The sequence below is a fragment of the Cyanistes caeruleus genome, chromosome 16 (assembly GCF_971803275.1).
Source record: "Cyanistes caeruleus chromosome 16, bCyaCae1.hap1.1, whole genome shotgun sequence".
NCBI lineage: Eukaryota > Metazoa > Chordata > Aves > Passeriformes > Paridae > Cyanistes > Cyanistes caeruleus.
Genome location: NC_141716.1, coordinates 4,897,987 through 4,919,811, shown reverse-complemented (window position 1 = coordinate 4,919,811; position 21,825 = coordinate 4,897,987). Strand labels below are relative to the sequence as shown.

The following is a 21,825-nucleotide window of genomic DNA, read 5'->3' as shown; positions in this document are numbered from 1 at the left end:
TTGCAGAAGGGGCCATGGGAATAAGTTGTTGTGAGAAGCAAATGGAGAGAGTCCCTGTCTTAACTTTGACTGGTAGATAAGGGGGAAAGAGGCTTCCCTGTTAGCAGTAAGTGTTGTGAGTGGCTGACAGGCTCTTCAGTGTAATACTGGCTGTATTTTTCCCTGGCAGAGTGCAACTGTTCACCTTGTGGGACTGACTCCTGCCATCCACAGACTGGTCAGTGCTTCTGCAAGACTGGAGTGACAGGCCAGCACTGTGACCGCTGCGAGGTGAGGGTCACCTGGCTGCTGGGATGGTGCCTGTCCTTGTCATGGGGATGGGGGGCAGCCCTGGTGTGTCATCCCCCAGGCCTGTGAACAGAGTAGGGCTGGCTGCCAGCTGGTGAAGGCTGCATTTGCTCCAGCTGTGCTGTACATGGCAAAAGCCGATTAAAGATCTGGCAGCAAGCAGTGGAGGCATCATTTGGGAATCTGCAATGAACCCCATATTCCTGAGTGATCCAGCCTGGGCAAGGGCAGGTTCACAGGGCAGTGCCATGATGTGTCTGTGTTCTCGCTGCAGCTCCACATCTTTACCATGTTACTTTGAATTTTGTGGCTCTCAAAACACACCCAGAAAGGAAAGCCTGGGTCCCCCATCACTGACCCAGGAGAGAGGCACACTTGCTGACCAGGGCATCCATTTCCTGCTTTTCCCTAGGAGGGATCCTATGGCTTTGAGGGATGCTCGGGCTGCCGGAGGTGTGACTGTGACGTGGGTGCTGTGGGAAGCAGCTGCCACGTGCAGAGCGGCCAGTGCAGCTGCCTGCCCGGCGTCAGCGGCGCGCGCTGCCATCAGTGCGCCCCGGGCTACTGGGGCTTCAGCCAGCACGGCTGCACAAGTGAGTGTGGGGTCCCACCCAGGGGCACTGTGACAGGGCTGTGGTGCTGGTCCAGCTGTTGAAGGCAGAAAACAGCTGGCAGCTGTCTGAGGGCCTGTACACGTCGCTGCGTTGCACAGGGAAGCCCTGGCAGCGGCGTGTGGGTGAGCACAGCTGGAATAAAACCGCTCCTTCCCCTCTCTCCAGAGTGGTAAAAGCACAAAATGATTCTCTGTTACTCGACCCTGCAGAGTGTGAGTGCAGAGGGGGCTCCTGTGACCCTCGCACTGGGGAGTGCACGTGCCCCAGCGGGCTCACGGGGAAGCAGTGTGACGTCTGCCTGCGCGAGCACGAGGTCCTGGTGGCAAACGGCCCCGACAGCATGAAGTGTGAAGGTCTGTGTCCCACTGTCCTGGGGAAAGAGGGGAGGGAAGCCAAGGAGAGGGCCTGTGCTGACTGCTGTGTTCCTCTGCAGTGTGTGACAGCTGTGTCCTGCTTCTGCTGGAGGACCTGCAGAGCATCGAGATGTCCTTCCCGTCCATCCGCGGCCAGCTGGTCACCCTCAACGCCAGCTCCATTGCCTGGGCTCGCCTCCACGGCCTCAACGGCACCATAATGGCCATTGCTGTATGTGGAAGGTTTCACATCACCTCCTGCCCATGTTCCCTTGGCCAGTTGGCCTGATTTAGCCTCTTGGTTTTTTTTTATTTCCTAGAACCAGCTCCGTGAGTACCACCGAGCCATGAGCAGGGTCAGGCAAAGGGCTGATGAGCTGGAGGATGAGAACATGGACCTCACACAGGACCTGAATGCACTGCAGCACAAAGTAGGGTATTTCTCCATCTTTCTTTGCCAGAACACAAGTCCCTCTTTTACCAAACCAAGGGCTTTGAAGGTTGTGGGGAGCTTAGTTCAGACAGGTTGGATCTTCTGCTCGACCAGAGCTAAGTTGCAGTGTTATGTTCTCAAGCTGGATTACCTGCTTTTCTCCCTTCGAGAGCTGTTAAACATCTCTTGATACTGGTAGTTTTTGATTTACTGCTTGCTTTTGAGGTGGCTACAACTTTAAGCAGTAAAAGTAAATTCAATCAAGTATCATTTACAGGAGATATATCTATCATTTATAGAAGGGGCATACAGGTAAGGAACATAAAACATCTGGGTCCATCATGGGTGGAATCTATATCCAGTCTAAAACCTAGCAGTTGTGTCTTCAGAGAACTTTAAAAGTGAGCAAGGTTTGGTTTGATTTGATTTGATTTGATTTGATTTGATTTGATTTGATTTATAAACTGCTTAAGTGTTTCCAATCTTAGGGAGAGGGAAAAATCTCTGCTTGATGACATACCTCCCCAGAGAGCTGCAAAGACAAACTGCCCCTGTGTGTTACCCACAGCCAGACTGCAGACCCTTGTCTCTTGATCAGGACCCAGGTGTGCCTGGCTCCAGGCTTTGGAGCTTGTCCTGAGTTAAAAAACTCAGTTAAAACTAAACTAACTGAGTTAAAAGCACAGAACAGCACTGAACTCTGTGGTGTTGGGATTGTTCCAGTGTCCAGAGCCTGATGCATTGGAGCTGTATTTAATACTTGTGCTTCTCTGAAGGTGCTAAATAAGATCATCCTTCAGTGCATTGTAGGACTGCAGCATGGGGCAGGCTCGTTCAAGGACCTCACAAGCTGCACATTCCCAAGCCTTGTGTGCCTTTTGGGAGCAACAGTCCCACTGACAAATCACATGAAATACCATCTCATACTTGAGCTAAACCAGTGTTTTTGTTGCAGATGACCATGACTCACCGAGAGGCGAGTCGTGTTGAGCAGCACACGAGGGACATGTACCAGAGGGGGGAACAGCTCCTGCTGCACATCCAAAGCATCCAGAGGGACATTGCAGGCATGTCAAGAAGGGTCTTCACTTTGGGTTTTTTTCACTGTGATATGCCATGCTCTTGATTTCAACCACTGCCAAGTACTGCAGTGCTTAAAAAAAGCCATGGAGAGAGCAAGGGAAAATGCAGATTAAGATCCCTGCAGAATCCCAGCTTTTACTCTGACCAGGCTTATTGTGAGTCTCAGCTGCTTGGCTGAACACAAGTCTGGGGAAAAAACAAATTAAACTTCCACAAATGTTACTAAAATGCATTAAACAGGGGCAATCTTCACTGCAGCTTCAGGAGAGATTGAGCAAAACAGAGTGGCTGGATCTGGGAGAGGAGGCAAAGCCACAGAAGGATGCTCAGGATGTAGTGTGTGCTGCTGGTGGTGCCAAGGAGGCAGAAACATGGGGCACTGCCTCTGGGTGATCTCAAGCAATTTGCTGAGTGCTGCCTGGAAGCTGTCCGTGGTCTGTGAGGAGAAGGACCTGAGGGAATTGTGAAGGACCTGGTTTGGTCAGTGTGTCAGGGGCTGTGGTTTCTCTGCAGACCTGCTGCGGCAGATGGCCAGGTTCGGGGCAGCGAATGCCAGCACCACGTCCAGCGAGGAGCTCCGGCAGAAGATGGCTGAGGTGGAAAGGATGCTGAGGGAGATGAAGGAGAGGAGCCTGGGAGCCCAGGAGGAGCTGGCAAGGCGTGAACACGAGGAGGCACAGAAGTGTGAGTCCAGCTCAGTGGCCCAGGGCTGCCCAGATCCTGCAGGGTCTGGCTTGGAGCTCACACAGACACTGCACATTGTGGTCGTGTTTAGAGAGCACTGCTAAGAACCAAGCATCCCAGCAATTTTAAAAGGAGTTTCAGAGTCCCCTGTGACACTCCAACGGGATAATTTGTAGTTCCTTTTCCCTTAAGGCAGAACTAACTGGGTAGTTCTGTTTGATGAACAAAAATGACAACACTTAGAACCAGGAATCACCATTATTATGTGATGTATTCACACCACACATGGATGGGAATAAATCACACCATGTTTCTTCCTATTTGCTGACCCCACTAGAGTAACAGCCAGCTGCCAGCACCCACAGTAGCTGTGGTGTCCTGAGGGCCTCCTTGCAGGAGTGAGAGCAGTGAGCACAAGCAGGGATGCTGGCACTGCAGGAAGAGAACACTTCTGATTAACAGGCCCTGTCAAAACAACTCGGCAGCTAAAAGCTGGAATTTTAAAGTAGTTCTTGTTGGAAATAAGTAATTTTTCTCAGTGGAAGTAATCAAAGCCTTAGGTGGGGTTGCTCCATCATCTGGAACTTTTCAGGCACAGCTGTGTCTTTGAAAGAGATCCCATCTCTCACCAGCACTGAGGGTTTGGAGACAGTCAGGGGCAAGATCATGTGCTATCTAGGCTGAGAAGGAAGGAGGGATGAAAGGTGGTCACTTCTGGCCTTGATACGTGCCTAGTGAGACCAGGAGCCAGGCTTTAGAGGCACAGAAAGAGTCTGTTTAACATAGGAAGGAGAACTGAATTGTCATCCCCACCTCGGCAGTGCTGCACCGGGTGAGGAGCGAGCTGCACGCCCGCTGGCAGTCCAACCAGGACCTGGTGAGCCGCATCCAGGAGCAGCTGGCCCAGCACAGCTCCCAGCTCATGGATCTGCGCGATGCCCTCAACGAGGCCGTCAACAAAACCAGGCAGACAGAGGACTTGAACAGCCTGAACCAAAACAACCTGGAGGAGAGTCAGGTAGATCTTCACCACATTCCTGGCCATGCAGTGAGGGGTGGCTGTCCCAGCCTTGCTGGTCCCTAACCCTGGCTCTTTGTGTCCAGCAAAAGAGCCGGGAGCTCCAACAGCAGCATGCGCTGGTGCAGGAGACCCTGCAGATGGCCAAGGACGCCCTTGCCCAGATCTCTGACTTCCTGCAGATGATGGAGCGTGCAAAGGAGGTGAGTGGCAGAGACACTTTGGCGTGGGCAGAGGGAGGTGTGGCAGTCCTCAGCAGTAACAGGTGTCCTTGCAGGCGTACGAGAAGCTGGCGGCGCTGCTGGATGGGGCCAAGTTGCCCCTGTCCGAGCGGGTCAAGAAGTTCTCCCCGGCCAGCAGCAAGATCCCCATCGTGGAGCAGGCAGAGGAGCACGCCCGGCTCCTGGATGAACTCGCAAGGAACCTGTCTGGGTGAGGCACCTGTCCTGACCCTCTCTAGTCAGGCTGTGTCCTACCAGAGCTGGGGAAACTGCAGCCCCACCATGGCAGGGGAACAACGGAGTATCACCTCCAGTTTTCTACTGGAGCACACATTATGCTGAGGAGCCCAGGGGGGTTTGTGTGTGGGGGCATGGACAAGAGCCTGAGTGTTCTCCATGGACTTGATGGCTTCATCTTCCAACACAGCATTATCCAGGACACAAACCAGGACGGCTTTATCCAGCGGGCGGTCGATGCCTCCAATGCCTACGCCAGCATCATTGAAGCTGTGAGGAAAGCAGAGCAAGCAGCCCACGATGCTGACAAGGCAGCCAGGGAGGCCCTGAGGGTACGTGCTGTGGGGAGCCCTGTAAAGACAGGCAGAGAACAAACTCCCTTCCCTCTGGCCCGTGGGCCCTGTGCTCTGTCTCTGGGAGCAGAGTCTGCCACAGCTGAGGCCAGAGTCAGTTTGGGTCTCCCTGTCACACCCCACTGCAGTTGTCTGAATGAGCATTTTTGTGTGCAGTCAGAGCCAGAGATTTGAACTCCTCTTCAGAGTCCCATGTTTGTTTCACAGAATGTCATATCAGAAGACCTTGGGGCCACCTCTAGAACCCTGAAGAGGAACAGTAGCAGTCTGGAGGAGGCTGCGAGGAGGCAGCAGAGCAAACTCAATGGAGGTGAGAGAGTCTTCTCACAGGACCTGATGTCCTTTGGGCTGGATTGAGCTCCAGCAAACAGCATGTGTATTTCTTTAATTGCAGCCATTAAAGGCACTTTGCAGACAGCAAAGGACAAGCTGGCTGACCTCCGTGCAAGGAAGGAGCAGCTTCTGACCCAGCTCCAGGCTGTGCAGGACATGCTGGGCAGGGAGCAAGGTTTGTTCTTTGGGGTAGCTGGACTGATTCTCTCTCTGCTCCCTTCTCTATGCATTGACTGTGACCCAAGGGTGCTTCCTGCCTGCTCCTGGACACCTCAGAGATATTTCTTTCTTTGCAGAGGACACAAAGGACACAATCCAGAATGCCAAAGCAGCTGCTGCTGAGGCCAATGAAACGGCTGCAAGAGTGGAGGATACCCTGAGCAGCATGAAGAAGAACCTGGATGAGTGGAAAGACCAGTATGGAGGCCTCAGAAATGAAGATCTGAACCAGGCAGTCCAGGATGCCAGGAAATCTGGTGAGTGCTGAGCCTGGTGTGCTATCTGCATGCACAGATACCCCCAGAGCTCCAGGTCAAGAGCAGAGGGAGGTAGCCAATACTGGATGCTTTAAGTCCTGGCCCTTTTATTTTAACCTCTCCTGCAATGTCTGTATCACCTGTAGCTTTACTGCAGGAGGTTACATGCACTGGGACATTCTCAGACCCCCTCAAGGCTGTTGGATTTAGGGGGATCTCTCTGTGACTGCTCCCAGCTACCACTGCTGTGACTTACATTTCTCAAACTGCCTGAATTTCGCATTTCCCTTCCTTGCTAACCTCCAAAACTCCTGGCTCCTCTTCAACCCCAGTGTCCAGCCTGGAAAGCACCATTCCTCTGCTGCTGGAGAAGCTGAGCAGCCTGGAGAACAGGAGGAACAAAAATGCCACCGTGTCAGAGAACATCGTGAGGATCCGGCAGCTCATCACACAGGCGAGGAACGCCGCCAGCAAGGTGAGCTCACAGGAGAGTGAGGGCTGGGCACAGTGTGCTGCGGGCCTGGGGTGCAGGAGGGCTTACCTGAGGGTAGCATGCAAAGGGGAGGGTGTTTGGGGCCACCAGGCAGGGTCCCTTTCTCGTGGGATTTGGTAGAACTGGCAGTGACCGGACAGGTGGCAGCAGGTTCAGTGCCACAAGGGCTGCACTTCTCTCCCTGCAGGTGAAAGTGCCCATGAAGTTCAATGGCAGCTCAGGGGTGCAGGTCCGGATGCCCAGCAATCTGCAGGATTTAGCAGCCTACACATCCCTCAAATTCTACATCCAAAACCCTGAGCCCAGGAGCCGGCAGGATGAGGCAGAGGAGGGGCGGTTCGTGTTGTACCTGGGCAGCCAAGAGGTGAGATGGGGCCAGAGGGTGGAGTGAGCCCTTGGTGCATCAGTGATGTCCATGCCTGGACATCAGACCCTCACCTTGTCCCTGAGTGTCTTTGTGGGGAACACAAAGCCCCTGGATGCAGATGTCAGTCTGGGTGGGGAGTAGAATAGGGGCTGTTTGTCCAGTGCAGCCCTGGGAGCATCAGGGAGAGCTCCTGCCTGTCCCAAATGCCAACACGAAGCCCTGTCTCTCCCTGAGTTCAGGCCACTGGAGACTACCTGGGCATTGTGCTCAAGGACCACAGAGTGCATTGGATCTACAAACTGGGAGACGAGGAGCCAACCTCCCTGAGTGTCGACGAGGATATCGGGGAGCAGTTTGTCACCATCAGCATCAACAGGTAGGGCCTTTGCTCAGGGAGGGCAGGGTTTGCTCCTTTGGGGGTCTCCCCTGGCCTTGACCATCCCTCCCTGCTGCAGGATCCTGCAGTACGGACACATGTCGGTGATCGTGGAGAGGCAGAGGGTGCACGAGATCAAGGGAGACAGCGTGGCCAAGGGAGAGCAGGGGCTGCTCAACCTGGACCCACACAACGCAGTCTTCTATGTGGGGGGCTACCCCTCCAGCTTCACGGTGAGGCAGGGACCGGGGAGCGGGCTTTAGGAGGTGTCAGCGATGCCTTTGGAGGTTCTTACAGGAGGGAAAACCTGTTTAACTGTTGGGTTTCATTCCCAGCCTCCTCCTGCTTTGCGCTATCCCAACTACCGCGGGTGCCTGGAGCTGGACACGCTGAACGAGGAGGTGGTGAGCCTGTACAACTTCCAGCACACCTTCGAGCTGGACACGGCTGCCGAGAAACCCTGCGCCAGGTGGGCAGTCCTGCTCAGGGCACTGACAGAGCCCTGCGTGCTCCAGGCCTGGCAGACAGCTTGGGATTGATGCCTCCTGTGTGTCTCAGGTCCAAGTCCACAGGAGACCCCTGGCTCACTGACGGCTCCTACTTCGATGGCACCGGTTACGCGGAGATCAAGTTTGAGAGTCAGTTCGGCACGACCAAGCGCTTCGAGCAGGAGATCCGGGTGGTCTCCTACAACGGCATCATCTTCTTCCTGGAGAACCAGGCAGGTGCTTGCTCCCCTGGGGAGCCTTCATCCCTCAGTGGGTGGGCTGGGACAATCCCAGGCCTGCTTGCTGGCGTTCCCAGTTCAGGACAGTGGGGAGAGGAGAGCTTTGGAGATCTCAGGGCTGCTTGGAGCAGGATTTCAGCACTGTTGTTAAAAGCCATGAGAGGATTGCACTCAAACCTCTCAGCAGTCACTTGGCTGGTGCTGGAGGGGCTCCCCAGAACTTGGAGACCATCCAGGCTGGGCCAGGGTTCACTGGCACAGGCAGTGCTGCAAGGAGCGTTTCCAGCTTGCAGTGTTAACCTTGTGTCCCAGCACAGGGCTGCTGTTTGAAGATAAATCCCAAATAACTGTGACCAGGGCACTGGAAGTGGGACCTGCTCCCACCAGTGCTAAAGGGCAGGTGGGCTCAGTGCCACAGGTGCATCCTGGATACCTGTTGAGTGTCCATCCTGCCTCCCCCAGGGTCAATTCCTGTGTCTGGCCATCCGGGATGGGAAGCTGGCTCTTTACTATGATTTCAGCTCTGGCCTGGAGATGGCAAAACCAAGCAACTCCTCCTTCCTCACCATCAGCAGCACCACAAACAAAGCGGTAAGAGGGAATGGGGCTCACTTGGAGGGAGGGCTCCTCAGGCAGGGTGGGGAGGAACATGGACTCTTGTTTTTGAGGGGGGAAGGGCTGCAAGTTTTTTCCCTTGAGCCATTAACTAGACACTTTGCCCTGCCCTCTGTAATGGACAGACTGCCCCAGACTGACGGAGCATTTCTCACTCTGTCTCCAGATCCAGATTTTCCTCCTCAAAATGAACAACAAGAAGCGCATCCTGGTGCGGGTGGAGCGCCTCACTATCTTTGTGGTGGAGCAGGAGAACTCCCTGGAGAACGCTGTCTCCTATTACCTGGGGGGTGTGCCCCCAGCTGTGCTGCCCCCCAGGTGGGTCCAGCCTGCAGTGGGGTGGGACAATCAGCACGTTCCCCTCGAGTCCCTGGTGGTGGCCCTGGCCCTTTCTCAGCCACATCTGGGGCTGTTGGAACCCTGCTGAAACTGTGGGGGAAGTTTTTCTCTCCCTGTCCATCATCCTGAGCTTTTAAGGATGGTAACATTTCCGTCCCTGGTGACGGATGAGATGCTGATGGGTGTCGCCAAGTCCTCCTTTGCTGTGCTGCGTGTTTCAGAGCAGCCTTGACACCGGAGATACCCGTGACCATCACAATTCATTCCAGTCACCTTGCCTGAAGAGCTGCCAGATCCTGCCCAGAGCTGTGCCCTGCCTGGGGCTGTCCCTGTTAACACTGTCTGCTTCTCCTGCAGTTTGAAATCTCTCTTCCCCACGGGGGGGCCCATCCGGGGCTGCATGAAGGGCTTGAAGGCTCTTGGCAAGTACGTCGACCTGAAACGCATGAGCACCGTGGGCGTCAGCTATGGGTGCACCTCAGACCTCCTGGTGAGCACAGAGCCCTGGCAGCCTGGCCAGCATGCTGGGGAAGGGTCTGTCAGGGAGTACAGGACCCCCAGGACAGGCCCTGTCTCCCCTCACTCCACAGAAATAATCATAAACCTCCAGTGCAGAGGGGTCATGGTGAGGTGCTTTCTCCACATGGTTGGCCATAGCAACAGCCAGACCCAGCAGGGAACCGGAGCTTCTCGCTCATCTCCCAGCACCCCAGCAAGGCCAGGGCCAGGCTCCCACCTTGCCCCCCTGCTGTTTCTCACAGGTTGCCCGCTCGGTCAGCGTCCATGGCCACGGCTACCTGACCCTGGCTCTGACGGATGTGCCAGGGCTGCGGGACTTCTACAGCGGCTTCAGTTTCCAGACAAGCCAGCATGAGGGGCTGCTCTACCACCACTCCACTCAGGTGGGCACCTGCAGGCCCCCTGATATCCCAGCAGTGGTGCTGCTGGGGAGGGTGCTGCTCCCCCTTGGGAAAGAGGGGATTTTGGTAGGGCCAGGATGCGAATCTGCAGTGAGATCTGCACCCTGAGCTCCTGGGGGGCAGCGGGGAAGTGTGCTTTTCCTTGGGGTTCAGCTGCTGAGCTTCTGGGTGATGCTTTCTGCAGGAGGGGACGTGCCAGGTGTCCCTCCAGAGAGGCCATCTGGCCTTGAACCTGCTGGGAAGCAAAGTCACCACTGGCAGTGCCTATGCGGATGGCAGGGCCCACTACGTGGCGTTCTACAGCGATGCCCGTGGGTACGTGTCCTGCCAGGGGTGCTGCTGGGGGGCCGGGGTGCCCACAGGCTCCTGCTGAGCCCCTGCTGCCGCCCCAGGCTCCGGCTGTACGTGGATGACGAGCTGCAGGACACCGGGACAAGCCCCGGGCCCAGCCGGCGGCAGCGGCGCCAGGACGGGCGTGGGCTCTTCCAGCTCGGGGGTTCAGCAGATCCAGGTGCTCTCAGCAACCTCACCGGCTGCATTGGGAATGTCTTCGTCAAGCGGTGAGTGACGCCGTGCCTCTTCACACAGCAGGGCTCAGCCCTTCCCACCTCCCAGCTGCTGTGACAAGGGCCTCTTCTCTCTGTGTGTAGGATGTCAGAGCCACAGATGGTGGTGGACCTGCAGCAGAATGTGGAGAGCATCAATGTCACCATGAGCTGTCCCCTGGGCGAGCAGTCGCAGCAGCTCAGAGTCGCTCCAAAGAAGGACAGGCGGAAACCCAAGGTACCGACTGCTCCAGAACTCCCCACACCCTCCTCCTCATCCTGCTCAGATGCCAGTGCTCAGCTCTGCTGGCACATGCAGGGATGCTGCCCTCACTCCATTCCCTGGTGCACATTGCGTAGGTGCCGGGCAAGCCCGTGCCAAAGGGCCGCCGCCACTACCAGGATGGGCTGTACTGGCTGCAGCCCCAGCCCCGCGCTGCCAGGGACACCTTCCGCTTCGGGGGGACCCCGAGCAGCCGCTGGGAGTTTGATGAGATCCCGGCCTCCTTCAGGTGGAGGTGAGCCTCGCCCCGTGCCCACCCCGTGCCAGCCTGGCCCTGGGATCATGGCCTGGAAGCACATGTCCCCTGCAGCTGCAGGACAGCTGGGTGCTCCCATCACTCCCTGTCCCTGCAGGTCCCATTTCTCCCTGGAGGTGAAGCTGAACTCCTCCAGTGGCCTGCTCTTCTATGTGGCGGGCGAGCGGGGCTCCTCTATGGCGCTCTTTGTCTCCAACGGGCGCTTTGTGTTCCTGCTGGACGTCGGCAGGCGCCGGCTGCGCATCCGCAGCAAGGACAAGTACCGTGACCGGCGGTGGCACACGGTGAGTGGGACCCAGCAGTGCCCCTGCAGGGGTTGGCTCAGGGCAGCCCTGCTCTGGGCATTGCTTCTCGGTTGCACTGCAGTCCCAGGAAAGCAAAGGGCACAGTGAAATCACAGCCCAGGGCTGGCTGAACCTGTGAGCTGAGGCTCGCCTTCCCTGGGCACAGCCCTGGGGCTCCTCCCAATCGAGGAACCCCCCAGTTTTGGTAATGACCTTTGTTCCCTGCAGGTCTTCTTCAGCAGAGACCAGAGCCAGGCCCAGCTGGTCATCGATGGGCTGCGAGCCCAGGGTGCTGCGGTGGCCACTCCAGGGCTCTTTGTGGCCCAGACCCCCTTGTATGTGGGGGGGCTCCCAGCTGGAAAAGCCAAGGCTCACATACCGGTAAGGGCTTGGCAGCCCCTTGGCATCACCCTCTCAGCCTGTTCCCAGTCCATGGCATCACCTCGTGCCTCCCAGCTTTTGCCCCTGCTGCTCAGTGGCCTCTCTCCACAGGCTGCATCGGCCTCCAGCTTTGATGGCTGCCTGAGGAACCCACAGCTGGACGGGAGGCGCCTGGGTCCCCCCTCACGCACTTTTGGGGTGACGCCGTGCTACAAGGGCGCACTGGAGAGCGGCGTCTTCTTCGCTGCGGATGGCGGCTCCATCACCTTAGGTACCTCACTGTGGCCTGGGACAAGGAGGATCCCATTCCATGGGAATCCCCTTGGTCCTCTCCTCACCAGTGGCATTTCTCTTCCAGCTGATGCAGTGATGACTGAGCAGGATTTGGAGGTGACGCTGGAGGTCCGACCCCGCAGTGCCTCTGGCCTCATCTTCCACATTGGCACGAGGAGCAGCCACCATCTCCTGCTCTACATGGAGGAGAAAGAGGTACTGGGAGGGTGGCTATCCCACAGGTTTTCAGAGGGAGTGGGTGTCTCCTGCCTGTCCCTCAGCTCTCCAGCTCTGATGGTTTGTCTCTCCCCAGGTCACTGTGAGAGCAGGTGCTGGGGCTGATGAGTTCTCGGCGTCAGTGACGTTCCCAGCTCTCTGTGACGGACAGTGGCACACCATTGCAGGTGAGGTGACAGCTGCCCTGGTTCTGTGCCTCTGCTCAGCCCACATCTCCTAAGGGAGCTCAGGACAAGCCCAGGCTCAGCAATTTAAGCCCTATCCTCCTGCCACGTGCACTTAATTTGGGAGTTTGTAGGTGCCATGAGGTCAGTTTCCTAATTAACAAGAATTCTTGCCTGGTCTTAGCACTGTCAGCTCTGGCAAGCGGGAGAGACAGGTTGTTTTTCCACTTCATGGAGCTGCTGGCAAGGCCAAGAGCATGCCACAGGACTTGATCCATCCTGGACTGTGCCCAGTTTAAAGTGAAAGCCCAATTTGCTTTGGTGTCAAGTGTGTCCAAAGGGCTTCAAGCCCACAGCTGGGAGCAGGGATGGCAGGATTCATACCTGGACAGGAAACTCAGCCTTCAGTGTAGCTGCCCTTGAGCAAGTGCTGTTTTGCATCAAGCCCTTTTTGGGGGCACAGCTGCAGCCCCATCTCAGCACAGCTCTATTTTCAACCTTCATCTTGTTCAGCCTGCACTGGGTGAGGTTTTGGGGGAGATTGTGTAGATTCTGGGCATTTCCCAAGGGCCAGGCCCTTTGACCCTCCTGGTAGTTTTGCTCTTGCTCCAGCACTGGTCTAGGCTGGCCAGACTGGTCCAGCCAACTAGAGGTGGGTATTTACCCCATGGGTAAAGATCAAGCACTGACTCTTATTTTCTTTTGAAGTTACCAAAAGGAAAAACACAATCCAGGTGGATGTGGACACAGAAGGCAACCACACAGTGGGACCCAGCCAGACTCCTGCACCCAGCACAAGGGCAACCTTCTCCTTGGGGGGGCTGCCAGGTGAGTTGGGAAAGATGTGCTCCCGGGTTAAATACCCCAAGGACAAGGGAGATGCTGTTCCTGGTGCAAGCAAGAGGTGTTTAAGCCTTTGCCAGACTAATGCCTGCTTTTTCTTGTTTCTTCCGCAGAGACAGACACGACCAGGGCAGGGCTGATGTTACATCCCTTCCCTCAATACGTGGGCTGTGTCAGGAACCTGCTGATTAACCAGAGGCACGTGGACCTGCCTCGAGCCGGGGCTGCCCGGGGCGCTGTTGGCCTGAAGGGCTGCCCCGTGCTCTGAGTGCCACATCCACAGACAGCCTGAGGGACAGAACGCTGCTCCGGCCCCGGCGTCACCGCTCCAGAGCACTGACCCTGCTGGGACACGCCTGTCTCCAGTGACTGCGGGCACAAGTCGGGGCCAGAGGGGCCACAAATCCCAGGGGAAGGAGGGCAGGGGAGGACGGTTGGGGAGAAGGGGGCACTTTGGGGATGTTTCACAAATAGAACCAAAAAGTTGCAGTGGGATGTGGTGACAGGTGAGTCCTTCCCGGGTGGTCAGGGATCTGCAGCAGGGCTCGTGCTGCCCTGTGGCTCGTGGTGGGAGCGTGGGCTGGAGCACAGAGCAGCCCTGCAGAACGTCCTGAATCCTGTTCCCTTCACCCCACACGTACAACACACATAGATTTAGTTCACCGAACACTTGAGGCCGTTAATAAATGTCACAGACTGTCTGCTGATAAAGGCTGCAGGCAGTTTCTAGTTTATAATAAATGCAATTAGGACAAACTGGATTAATTCCGTCAGTTTTGGGGTTTTATAAGCAAGGTCACATTTAACCTCCCCCCCAAAGGCAGTCTCAGCTCACCTGCTACTGCTACGCAAAGAGCTCTGCAAGGGGGAACTTGGACAACATTCTGTTCGCAGAATTAGCATCTTCTTATCAGAGTAATTTATAAGAATCAAGAACAGAATAGGCTGGGAGAACTGCTGAGGGCAAGCAGAAAGGCACAACCACCACTGGCTCTGCACTTGCATTCAGCACTGTTAATACACTGACAAAAGTCCTTGTGTGAAGCAAGAAAGGGAAGAAATAGAAAAGTTACCTCCACATCTGGCCAGGTGTGCAGGGGGCACCTGGCCCTCGCCCACCCTGGCTCCTGCTCAGCCTCCCTCAGCCCTGCTCTAGTGCAGTCTCCACTTGAAGCAGCTTTTTTCTCCCAAGACACCCAGGTCACTCGTGCACTTACACGTCATATATATATTTGTGTGTGTATATATATATATCTCTGGCCACTTGGGGACAAAATCTTGCTTCTGAAATGGACTTGTAACTTATATCATTATATTGTGGGGTTTTTTTATGAGGGGTAAATATTGTAAAATGGGTTTTTAACATGTCCATCTTAAATGTAATTATGACCTGTTTTTAAAGTTGTAGTATTAAAGATGGTCTTTGTAAATCACTGGTACATACTTTGGAGTCAAATAAAGTTTTATGTTACTACTCTACCTGGGGAAAGTAAGCATCAGGCTGATGAGGTGGAAGGGGGATAATCAGCACTGTAGGGATACTGTACAGATTGGAAGGAACAGTATGGCAGATAAAGAAAATTCCTTTATTTGTAGATTTATATAAGCATAATATGAAGTTAGTAATCCTACTGCAGTTACTTAAGTTAGTATCTAGGAATATCTGTAAGGAAGAGCAAATAACTTAATCTAAACTCATATCTTCCTCTTCATCTTTCTTGTCCTTAGAGTCTCCTTCCTTTTGGTCTGACTTGACACTGTTCTGCATGGCTTTGGCAAAGGCTTCTACATCTAGAAGTTAAACACAAAAGTTACTGCATTTCCTGGGCTGGAGCTCCTTGCACACACACTTCATTACTTAGAAAGCAAAAAGTGGTTTTAGTATGAATTAGCAGGAGGAAAATTTTAAGCAATAGTAACACACATCCAGATCTCTCTGACACAGCAGTTTATGCACTTGAATTGTGCGTGGGTGTCCCAAGACCAAAATTCTTGCACTTTTGGGAGGGATGCCAAAAGCTCATGAGGGAAAAGGGATCCCCCCACCACCAGAGCTGGCCCTGACTGTGGTCACTGATTTCAGATGAATCATTAAAGATTTTCCCCAAGAAAGGCATTCCTGAGAAAGGTGATTGAGACACCTCCTGGGTCTTTTGTTTCTCTAGCAAGAAAGCAAAGCCAACACATCTCTGCAGAACCCAGCTCCTCTCACTGCACATCACACCTCACTCTGCTGGGAACACCTGTCCCCCCTGCCTTTTCCTTGTAAACATCAGTGCAAGAGTCAGCCTGCAGACTCGAGACTCTCAGAGAGGGAGAGTTAAGAGGGAAGCTGATCCTTACACCCCACATTCATGGTGTGCAGTGCCAACACCCCCAAAACCCCCTCCCTCCTGCTCCCACCAGCACCAGCACTCACCGCCTTTATTTGCTGCATCTACTGCCTCTGCAGGTAGCCCAAACTGGCTCATGAGTGGGCCCAGCTGTCCTGAAGCTAAGGCAGCACTGAACATGCTCAAAGCCTGTGGATTAGAGTCAACAGCATCAAAATAAAGTTTGCATCAGATTCCTGCAGCAGTAACTCCAGGAGGAGAGCAGTCCTGGCAGGGCAGGGCTTGGGAACAGATATGCAATAAAATAATCACCAGTTACCACTTCCTTTTGTCTGCATGGAGGTCGCTACAGCTTAATCTAAAACAGTCATTTAAGCTACTGAAATTCTGCAAATAGACAAATTTCAATCAATTGGTGCAAATTACTAGTTCAAATTGGTCTGTAAGACACCAGCTTTTATCACACACAGTGTCTTGCAATTAAGGACTGCTGTTTCAAGGGATGTAGTAACCATGGCATCTCCTCCCTTCAGTCACCTGAAATTATCTTTAAGGAGCCATTTGGTAAAAGGGAATAATGAATTTGCTACTATTCCTGTCATTTGCCAGAGAGCATTTATAGTAAAGAGAAAGGTAAAACCCAACTCCAAAAGAAAAAGTAAAAATCATTCCCATCTGCCCTTGAGTGACTGCAGGAAGAACTAGTGCTCCATTAAACCATGTCCCTCCTCCTTTCCACATCTACTGAGCACCTTCTCCCTCTGAACAGTGCCAGGAACATGGAAAAGCAGGGCAAGGTGAATCAGGAGGATGGGAAAGGGGGAAGGACAAGTGCACTTCCCCCCAGAGCCAGCATTTACCTGCTGGAACTGAGGAGACGTCAGGGTGTTCTGGATCTCTTCCGCAGTCTGTGGCAGGGATTCCCCTGAGGGAAGGTAAGGCATCAATCGCTCCTGAACTTCAGCGTTGGCCAGGATGGGAGCCATGATCTCGGGAGTCAGAACAGCTGCCAGGTCCACTAGGAGAAAACAAAGTGGCCATTAGACTACACCCCAAACCCCATGTTTTTGTCCTGTACATCAAATAATCTAGTCAGGGTCTGAGTATTAAAATTTAGTAGCACACTGCCACCATCTTTTCTTCCTCTCAGTTTTGGAGTGAGAAAAAGCCTCCTGAAGCAAAGACAGCACTGAAATTAACCAAAAAAACCCCAACAAACCACCAAAAAAACAGGAACAAAAAAATTAAAGAGACCTTTCAAACCAATGTGGAACAGGACAGGACAGTAAAACAGCTCGAAAAGTCTCCTGGATCCAGCAGCTGCCTGGTCAGAGCACTGTTACCTTGTTGTCCTCCTGCTCCAGATGGCACATTCATAGTGGCTAAAATGTTCTGAAGGTCACTCAGTTGAATGGGCTGGGTTGGGCTTGTGGCTGAGCTGGTTCCATTACCCGAACTGGGAACAGGGCTGGGACTGGTCACGGAGGCAGCCGCAGGAACGGACGGGGCAGGCGTTACACGGGTGGAAGAAGTCGTGGAAGATGGAGTCACTGCAGCCGACTGGCTGCGAGAGCTGGGCGAGATCATTAGGACAATTAATTCTCCACAAAAACCTCTTGGACTGTGAAAAGCTTCTTTTCTTACAGTATGAAAAACTCCAACCTCATTATAGAGAGAGAATAAGCAGCCTTGATTCCCACCATAGTCCCCGTTCAGTAAGCCATGATTCCTCCCATAGCAGTGGCAAGTTCATGTTACAGTAGCCCAGACAAGGCCTCCTACCTGGATGATGAGCTGCTGGTTGGGGGTCCCCCACTCCCGAGCAGACTGGCCAGCCCAGGCCCCGTCAGTGCGCCCAGCCCACCTTCCGTAAACATGAAACAACAACAGGTTTAGACATTCATTTCTTCAGGTTTTCTGCACCTCTCTGCTCTGGAGAGGCTGCTCTTGCACCTGAAAGGTTTCATTTGCTAAAACAGAGGAGGGGGAGAAAGAGCCTAACCCACCCTCCCATTCCCTTCTGTAAATTAACAGAATCTTCTTTCCTTATCTTGCATCCCCATGAGAGAGCTGAACGTCTCAAAAATTATTCAGTTTCTAGGTGTACACGAGGATGAAGTTCCTCCAGTTTTGTGCTGTACATACATCACTGTAACACAGCCCTCTCCTCTCATCTGCTATACCAACAATCCAACTTTCCTATGAGCTTCAAAACCAAGGCCCTCAGCAGAAGATCCCAGAGGCGTCTCTGAGTCACCACCACTCTCTGCTCACAGACCAGGGGTTTGCAGCTTCAAACCTAACACAGAGATGCAGCAACAGAATCAACCAAGCTCTTAAACACTTCACAGGCAAATGAAGGACAGCTCCACACACCAAGTGCTCTCAGGGGAGCAGCCAGCAGGAAACCAACACCCCTATCCCAAAGAAACCAGAATCAGCCTCCTCCAGCACACATCCCAACTATCAAGGACTTATCGCAGGGTCAAGAACCTCAGCTGGGAAAAGGCCTGACTGCTGACCCCACTGGAGCTGTCAGGAACTCGACTGTTCCCCTACAACTCCTTTGAGCCACATCAGCCAAACACTCCATTTCCCATCAGCAGTTCCTTACAGCACACCTGACTGTACACACAAAGCACCCACATTTCTCACCCACCTCTGGGAGCACCTGGGAACAGAGGACAGAACAGCAGCACCCAGTGAGCAAACCCAAGGCCAACTGCAGCTGCAGACCCTGGGGGTCAGAATGAGCCCCTGCCAGTCCCTCCTGGCACAGGAACAATCCCATGGAATCAACACTTCCTGTCACTCATCCCGAGCTTCCCCAGCAGCAGGCACGGCAGGTGAAGCTGCACCACACACTGCTCTTCTCCATTTCATGGTAAAAGTGACCCAGGAGCAAGAGACTCCTTTGCAGAGTCCCAAGAGATGCAAACCAGATGTGAAGAAGACGACATTCCCAGGGGAAATGATCCCCAGGGATTCACCACAACCACTGTTTGCAGCAGCAAGCAGATGGTTCTCTTTCTGTTATGTGTCACTCTGGCTTATGGCTGGATGTAAAGGCAAGGAAAGAAGAATTGCTGAGGAAAAGTTGAGAAAAGGAGGACAGTATCAGGATTATGTGAAGCTTCAAGAGAAAGATCTTGTCCACATACATCCTAAAAGGCCAGATTTTACCAACACTAACATGGCATTTGCATCTGAACATCCCACCAATAAGGAACTTGCATCTGCAGCTAAAAAGACACCAGCCAGATCCACAAAAATGGACTTCTTAATGAGCTTAAGCACAGAACCTTTGTCACTGCCACCTGTGTTCCTTTGCCTATTTGCACTCCAGGATCTGACCTGTCAGAAAATGCTGCTGGAGCATGAATAGCATTGAGAACAGAGCACAGCAGGGATTCCAACACAGCCCTCAGCCCCTTCAGCAGCCAGTGATTCCAGCTCTCTCCAGGGCTGCCCAGGAGAGAAAGCCCTGTCCTGAGCCTTGCTCCTCTGACTGGGGAGTGCTGTGGGGTGATACCACTTAAACCTTCCTCTTGAACTCTTTCTACTTTGCACACGAATATTCACTGAATCAGAGACAATACAATTCCACAGCTTGGTAACCCAGTACATTCACCAGAAACAAATCACTGGTTTTCAGCCCCTGCTCCAGTGAATATTTAGGAAGAAAAAGAGGAGTAGAAAAAAACAAGGGAAAAAAGCACAGAAGACTGAGTGCTGCAAGGAGCAGAACCACAGTTCCTTGCAGATCAAGCCCTAAGATGAGTGCTGTGTAGAATCTGGTACCCTTCTTCTGTCCCTGAGCACATCTCTGAGGCAGGGCCTTGCCTTCTCACATGAAAGAAACGCTATTGAGATCAATAGCACTACTTGAAAATATTGTCAGGTAAGATTTAACCTGGCAGGAGAAAATACCATTTTGGCATAAAGATATTAAAGCATTTTACCAAGTCCTCCTAAGCCCGTTGGTCCGATCAGCTGCATGAGCTGGTTATGGCTCATGTTTCCAAGAAGGCTTTGCAAGCCACCCTCACCTAAAAACAAAAACATTCTGAAACACAACATATTCACATAGTTTTTTTTTTCACAGCACTCCAGCTCAAACAGCAGGAGATTAATTGGCATCACATTGTGTATGGAAAAACAGTTTCAAGTGTTTACTGATTCATGGTCTTCATAAAAGATAAATGTAACTTGGCTTCATAAAGAGGTAAGACTCCAGAGAATCTACTGGAAACAAAGAGATTTCTCCTGGCAGTCTTAACTTTTAGCCTAAACCTATTTTAACAGCACAGTTTATTCTACTAAGAGCATGTTTACACTTCTGGTATTAACACTGTCCCCAGCTCACCCTCCACAGCCATCAGGGATTTCTTCCTAGGGAACTCTAGGGGCTTAGTCTAGACATAAATTAAAAAAAAAAAAAAAGCCTCTGACATGAAGGAGCAGAGAATGGACTGTACCTCCTAGTGCTGAGAGCTCATGGCCTCCGCTGGCATTCCCACCCAATGCCCCTGGCATGGGGGGATTGTTGAGATATTCATTCACCTTACGGCAGTGCTCCTCATCCTTGTCCGTCTTCGGCTCCTGCAAGAGAATTGCTCTTGGTATGAGTCATACCAGGGCTATTTTGATTTAAGACCTTTGTCATTGGCTTCCCACAAACCTGCATCCAGAAGAAGAGTCGTTTTGATCCTGCCTTGAACTTCAATACATACACACGGCCTGTGGTACACTGTGGGACTCTCTTGAACTCACAGTCATCAGGAAAAATAATCAAATCCTGGAAAGTGTGTTGGGAGAAACAAATGTTTGAGAAACTACATCAATATTCCTTTTCACCTCCCAAATCCCTCTGCCCTCCTCCAAAAACTTTTTTCCATCTGCTCCTCAAAGCAGAGTGGATGTGGAAGCACAGGTCTGTCGGTGATATTCTCATCACAATTTGTCCTGGAGGAGCTCTTTCCGCAGTGCCAGCAGATCAGAACATAACACCTCAACACTGAGACACAAGCTCATACTCACATCCTCCACGTTGCCCGAAGTTCTGTCCTTCCAGCAGAAGTGAATGAGGGAATCATCAGTTTGCTGGATGTAAACAAGGCCTTTTCTCTTGTCTGGAGTTACAGTGCTGCCTTTCAGGGACATCTTCCCTGCCCGAAATTCCACCAGGTATTTACTCGAGGAGCCCCGAGAGCCTGGCACCAGGCTTGGAAATAATGCACCTGAAGACATCCTGGAAAGAGAGAGGGCAGCAGGTGTGAACCTTCCCATATTCTCTCTTCCCAATATCAAATTTCAACCTTTACCAGGTGGCTTCACAAAAGCAATCTGTCCCACTGCCTGCAGAACTCCAGGGTGATTCAACTGAGCTAAAGCAGAAGCCTGTATGACAACAGGAGGCTCTACAGCCCTCCACTAATAAAGGGCAGCCTGTGTGCTGAGGCATGTTAAAATTAAGCCACCGTCCCCCCCCGGCGCTTCCTTCTTTAGTTCGAACCACGGTTCAAAGCAGGAAGCCGTGCTGTATTTCCAGACTACGGCTCCAGCACTCCCGCAGAGCTCCACAGGCTGCCCCGTGCGCCACTGACCCTCACGGCGACCCCTCACGGCGACCCCCCTCACTGACCGACCCGCGGGCCTGGCGATGCCGGGCCCAGCCGGCCGTGCGGGACTGTGCGGCTGTTCCCGGGGTCGCGCTGCGCTCACAGCCCGGCCGGCCCCGACCCCGCCGCTGGGCAACAGTCGGAGCCGAGCCGGGACAGCGGGGGCTGGCGGCCCGGCCCGGGCACCCCCCCCCTCCCGCCCGCCCAGAGGCCGCGATCTTCTGTCGGCCTCCCCGAGGCCGCCGTGCCGCCGTGCCGCCTTCCCCCCGGCTTCCCCCGGGAGGAGATCCCCAGCCCGGCCGCCGCAGGGCGCATGGTCCCGGGGGTGCCGCGGCGGGTCCCGACCGGTACCTTCAGCTTCCTCCTCCTCCTCCTCCTCCTCCTCCGCCGCCGCCGCCTCAGCTCTTCCTGCCCCGCGCGCCGGAACCCCGCCCCGCGCGGGGCGCGCGCCGCCGCCGCTCAGCGCTATTGGCTGGTGCTGCTGTCAATCAAAAGGGGCGGGGCGAGGTGCCCCTGCTGTGTCACGGAACATGGCGGCGCTCCCCCCTCGCCCCCCCAAGCCCTCATGAGCCCCTCGCCCCCATCCCATCCTTCAGCCAAGCACAGCCCGGGGCCAGCGCGTCTCCAACAACACCTTTAGTCCCGGCATGAGCAGGAAATGGTTGCAAAAAATAA

The 21,825-nt window shown here is 53.8% G+C and overlaps 2 protein-coding genes across 6 annotated transcripts in view; one reads left to right on the top strand and one right to left on the bottom strand.

Annotated features, from left to right (window-relative positions):
• LAMA5 (laminin subunit alpha 5) overlaps positions 1 to 14,626 on the top strand; it is an 86,831-nt gene extending 72,205 nt beyond the window's left edge. For all 4 annotated transcript variants that reach the window (XM_086852660.1, XM_086852659.1, XM_086852658.1 and 1 more), the window contains exons 46-80: positions 170 to 270; positions 701 to 881; positions 1,112 to 1,255; positions 1,336 to 1,487; positions 1,576 to 1,686; positions 2,644 to 2,755; positions 3,285 to 3,455; positions 4,277 to 4,473; positions 4,560 to 4,676; positions 4,751 to 4,905; positions 5,122 to 5,263; positions 5,492 to 5,594; positions 5,679 to 5,792; positions 5,914 to 6,093; positions 6,426 to 6,568; positions 6,774 to 6,950; positions 7,193 to 7,329; positions 7,409 to 7,562; positions 7,665 to 7,798; positions 7,888 to 8,050; positions 8,519 to 8,647; positions 8,838 to 8,989; positions 9,368 to 9,500; positions 9,772 to 9,912; positions 10,115 to 10,245; positions 10,323 to 10,490; positions 10,581 to 10,713; positions 10,836 to 10,993; positions 11,112 to 11,298; positions 11,527 to 11,679; positions 11,791 to 11,950; positions 12,038 to 12,168; positions 12,266 to 12,356; positions 13,062 to 13,181; positions 13,310 to 14,626. In XM_086852660.1, coding sequence (XP_086708786.1) covers positions 170 to 270; positions 701 to 881; positions 1,112 to 1,255; positions 1,336 to 1,487; positions 1,576 to 1,686; positions 2,644 to 2,755; positions 3,285 to 3,455; positions 4,277 to 4,473; positions 4,560 to 4,676; positions 4,751 to 4,905; positions 5,122 to 5,263; positions 5,492 to 5,594; positions 5,679 to 5,792; positions 5,914 to 6,093; positions 6,426 to 6,568; positions 6,774 to 6,950; positions 7,193 to 7,329; positions 7,409 to 7,562; positions 7,665 to 7,798; positions 7,888 to 8,050; positions 8,519 to 8,647; positions 8,838 to 8,989; positions 9,368 to 9,500; positions 9,772 to 9,912; positions 10,115 to 10,245; positions 10,323 to 10,490; positions 10,581 to 10,713; positions 10,836 to 10,993; positions 11,112 to 11,298; positions 11,527 to 11,679; positions 11,791 to 11,950; positions 12,038 to 12,168; positions 12,266 to 12,356; positions 13,062 to 13,181; positions 13,310 to 13,464 — 5,030 coding nt within the window. In that variant the 3' untranslated portion in view covers positions 13,465 to 14,626. The remainder of the gene's footprint in view (positions 1 to 169; positions 271 to 700; positions 882 to 1,111; positions 1,256 to 1,335; positions 1,488 to 1,575; positions 1,687 to 2,643; positions 2,756 to 3,284; positions 3,456 to 4,276; positions 4,474 to 4,559; positions 4,677 to 4,750; positions 4,906 to 5,121; positions 5,264 to 5,491; positions 5,595 to 5,678; positions 5,793 to 5,913; positions 6,094 to 6,425; positions 6,569 to 6,773; positions 6,951 to 7,192; positions 7,330 to 7,408; positions 7,563 to 7,664; positions 7,799 to 7,887; positions 8,051 to 8,518; positions 8,648 to 8,837; positions 8,990 to 9,367; positions 9,501 to 9,771; positions 9,913 to 10,114; positions 10,246 to 10,322; positions 10,491 to 10,580; positions 10,714 to 10,835; positions 10,994 to 11,111; positions 11,299 to 11,526; positions 11,680 to 11,790; positions 11,951 to 12,037; positions 12,169 to 12,265; positions 12,357 to 13,061; positions 13,182 to 13,309) is intronic.
• A 137-nt stretch (positions 14,627 to 14,763) lies between these two features.
• Positions 14,764 to 21,617, bottom strand: ADRM1 (ADRM1 26S proteasome ubiquitin receptor). 2 transcript variants are annotated; one of them, XM_086852667.1, is made up of 10 exons: positions 21,502 to 21,617; positions 20,570 to 20,780; positions 20,211 to 20,327; positions 20,008 to 20,131; positions 19,492 to 19,578; positions 17,312 to 17,393; positions 16,873 to 17,102; positions 16,390 to 16,547; positions 15,616 to 15,718; positions 14,764 to 14,987 (listed from the first exon to the last, which is right to left on the bottom strand). In XM_086852667.1, the coding sequence occupies exons 2-10, from the start codon at positions 20,777 to 20,779 to the stop codon at positions 14,881 to 14,883; spliced, it is 1,218 nt and encodes a 405-aa protein (XP_086708793.1). In that variant the 5' UTR covers position 20,780; positions 21,502 to 21,617; the 3' UTR covers positions 14,764 to 14,880. The 2 variants fall into 2 exon arrangements, with proteins under 2 accessions (XP_086708793.1, XP_086708794.1); XM_086852668.1 differs by lacking the exon at positions 19,492 to 19,578.
• Positions 21,618 to 21,825: the final 208 nt, after the last annotated feature.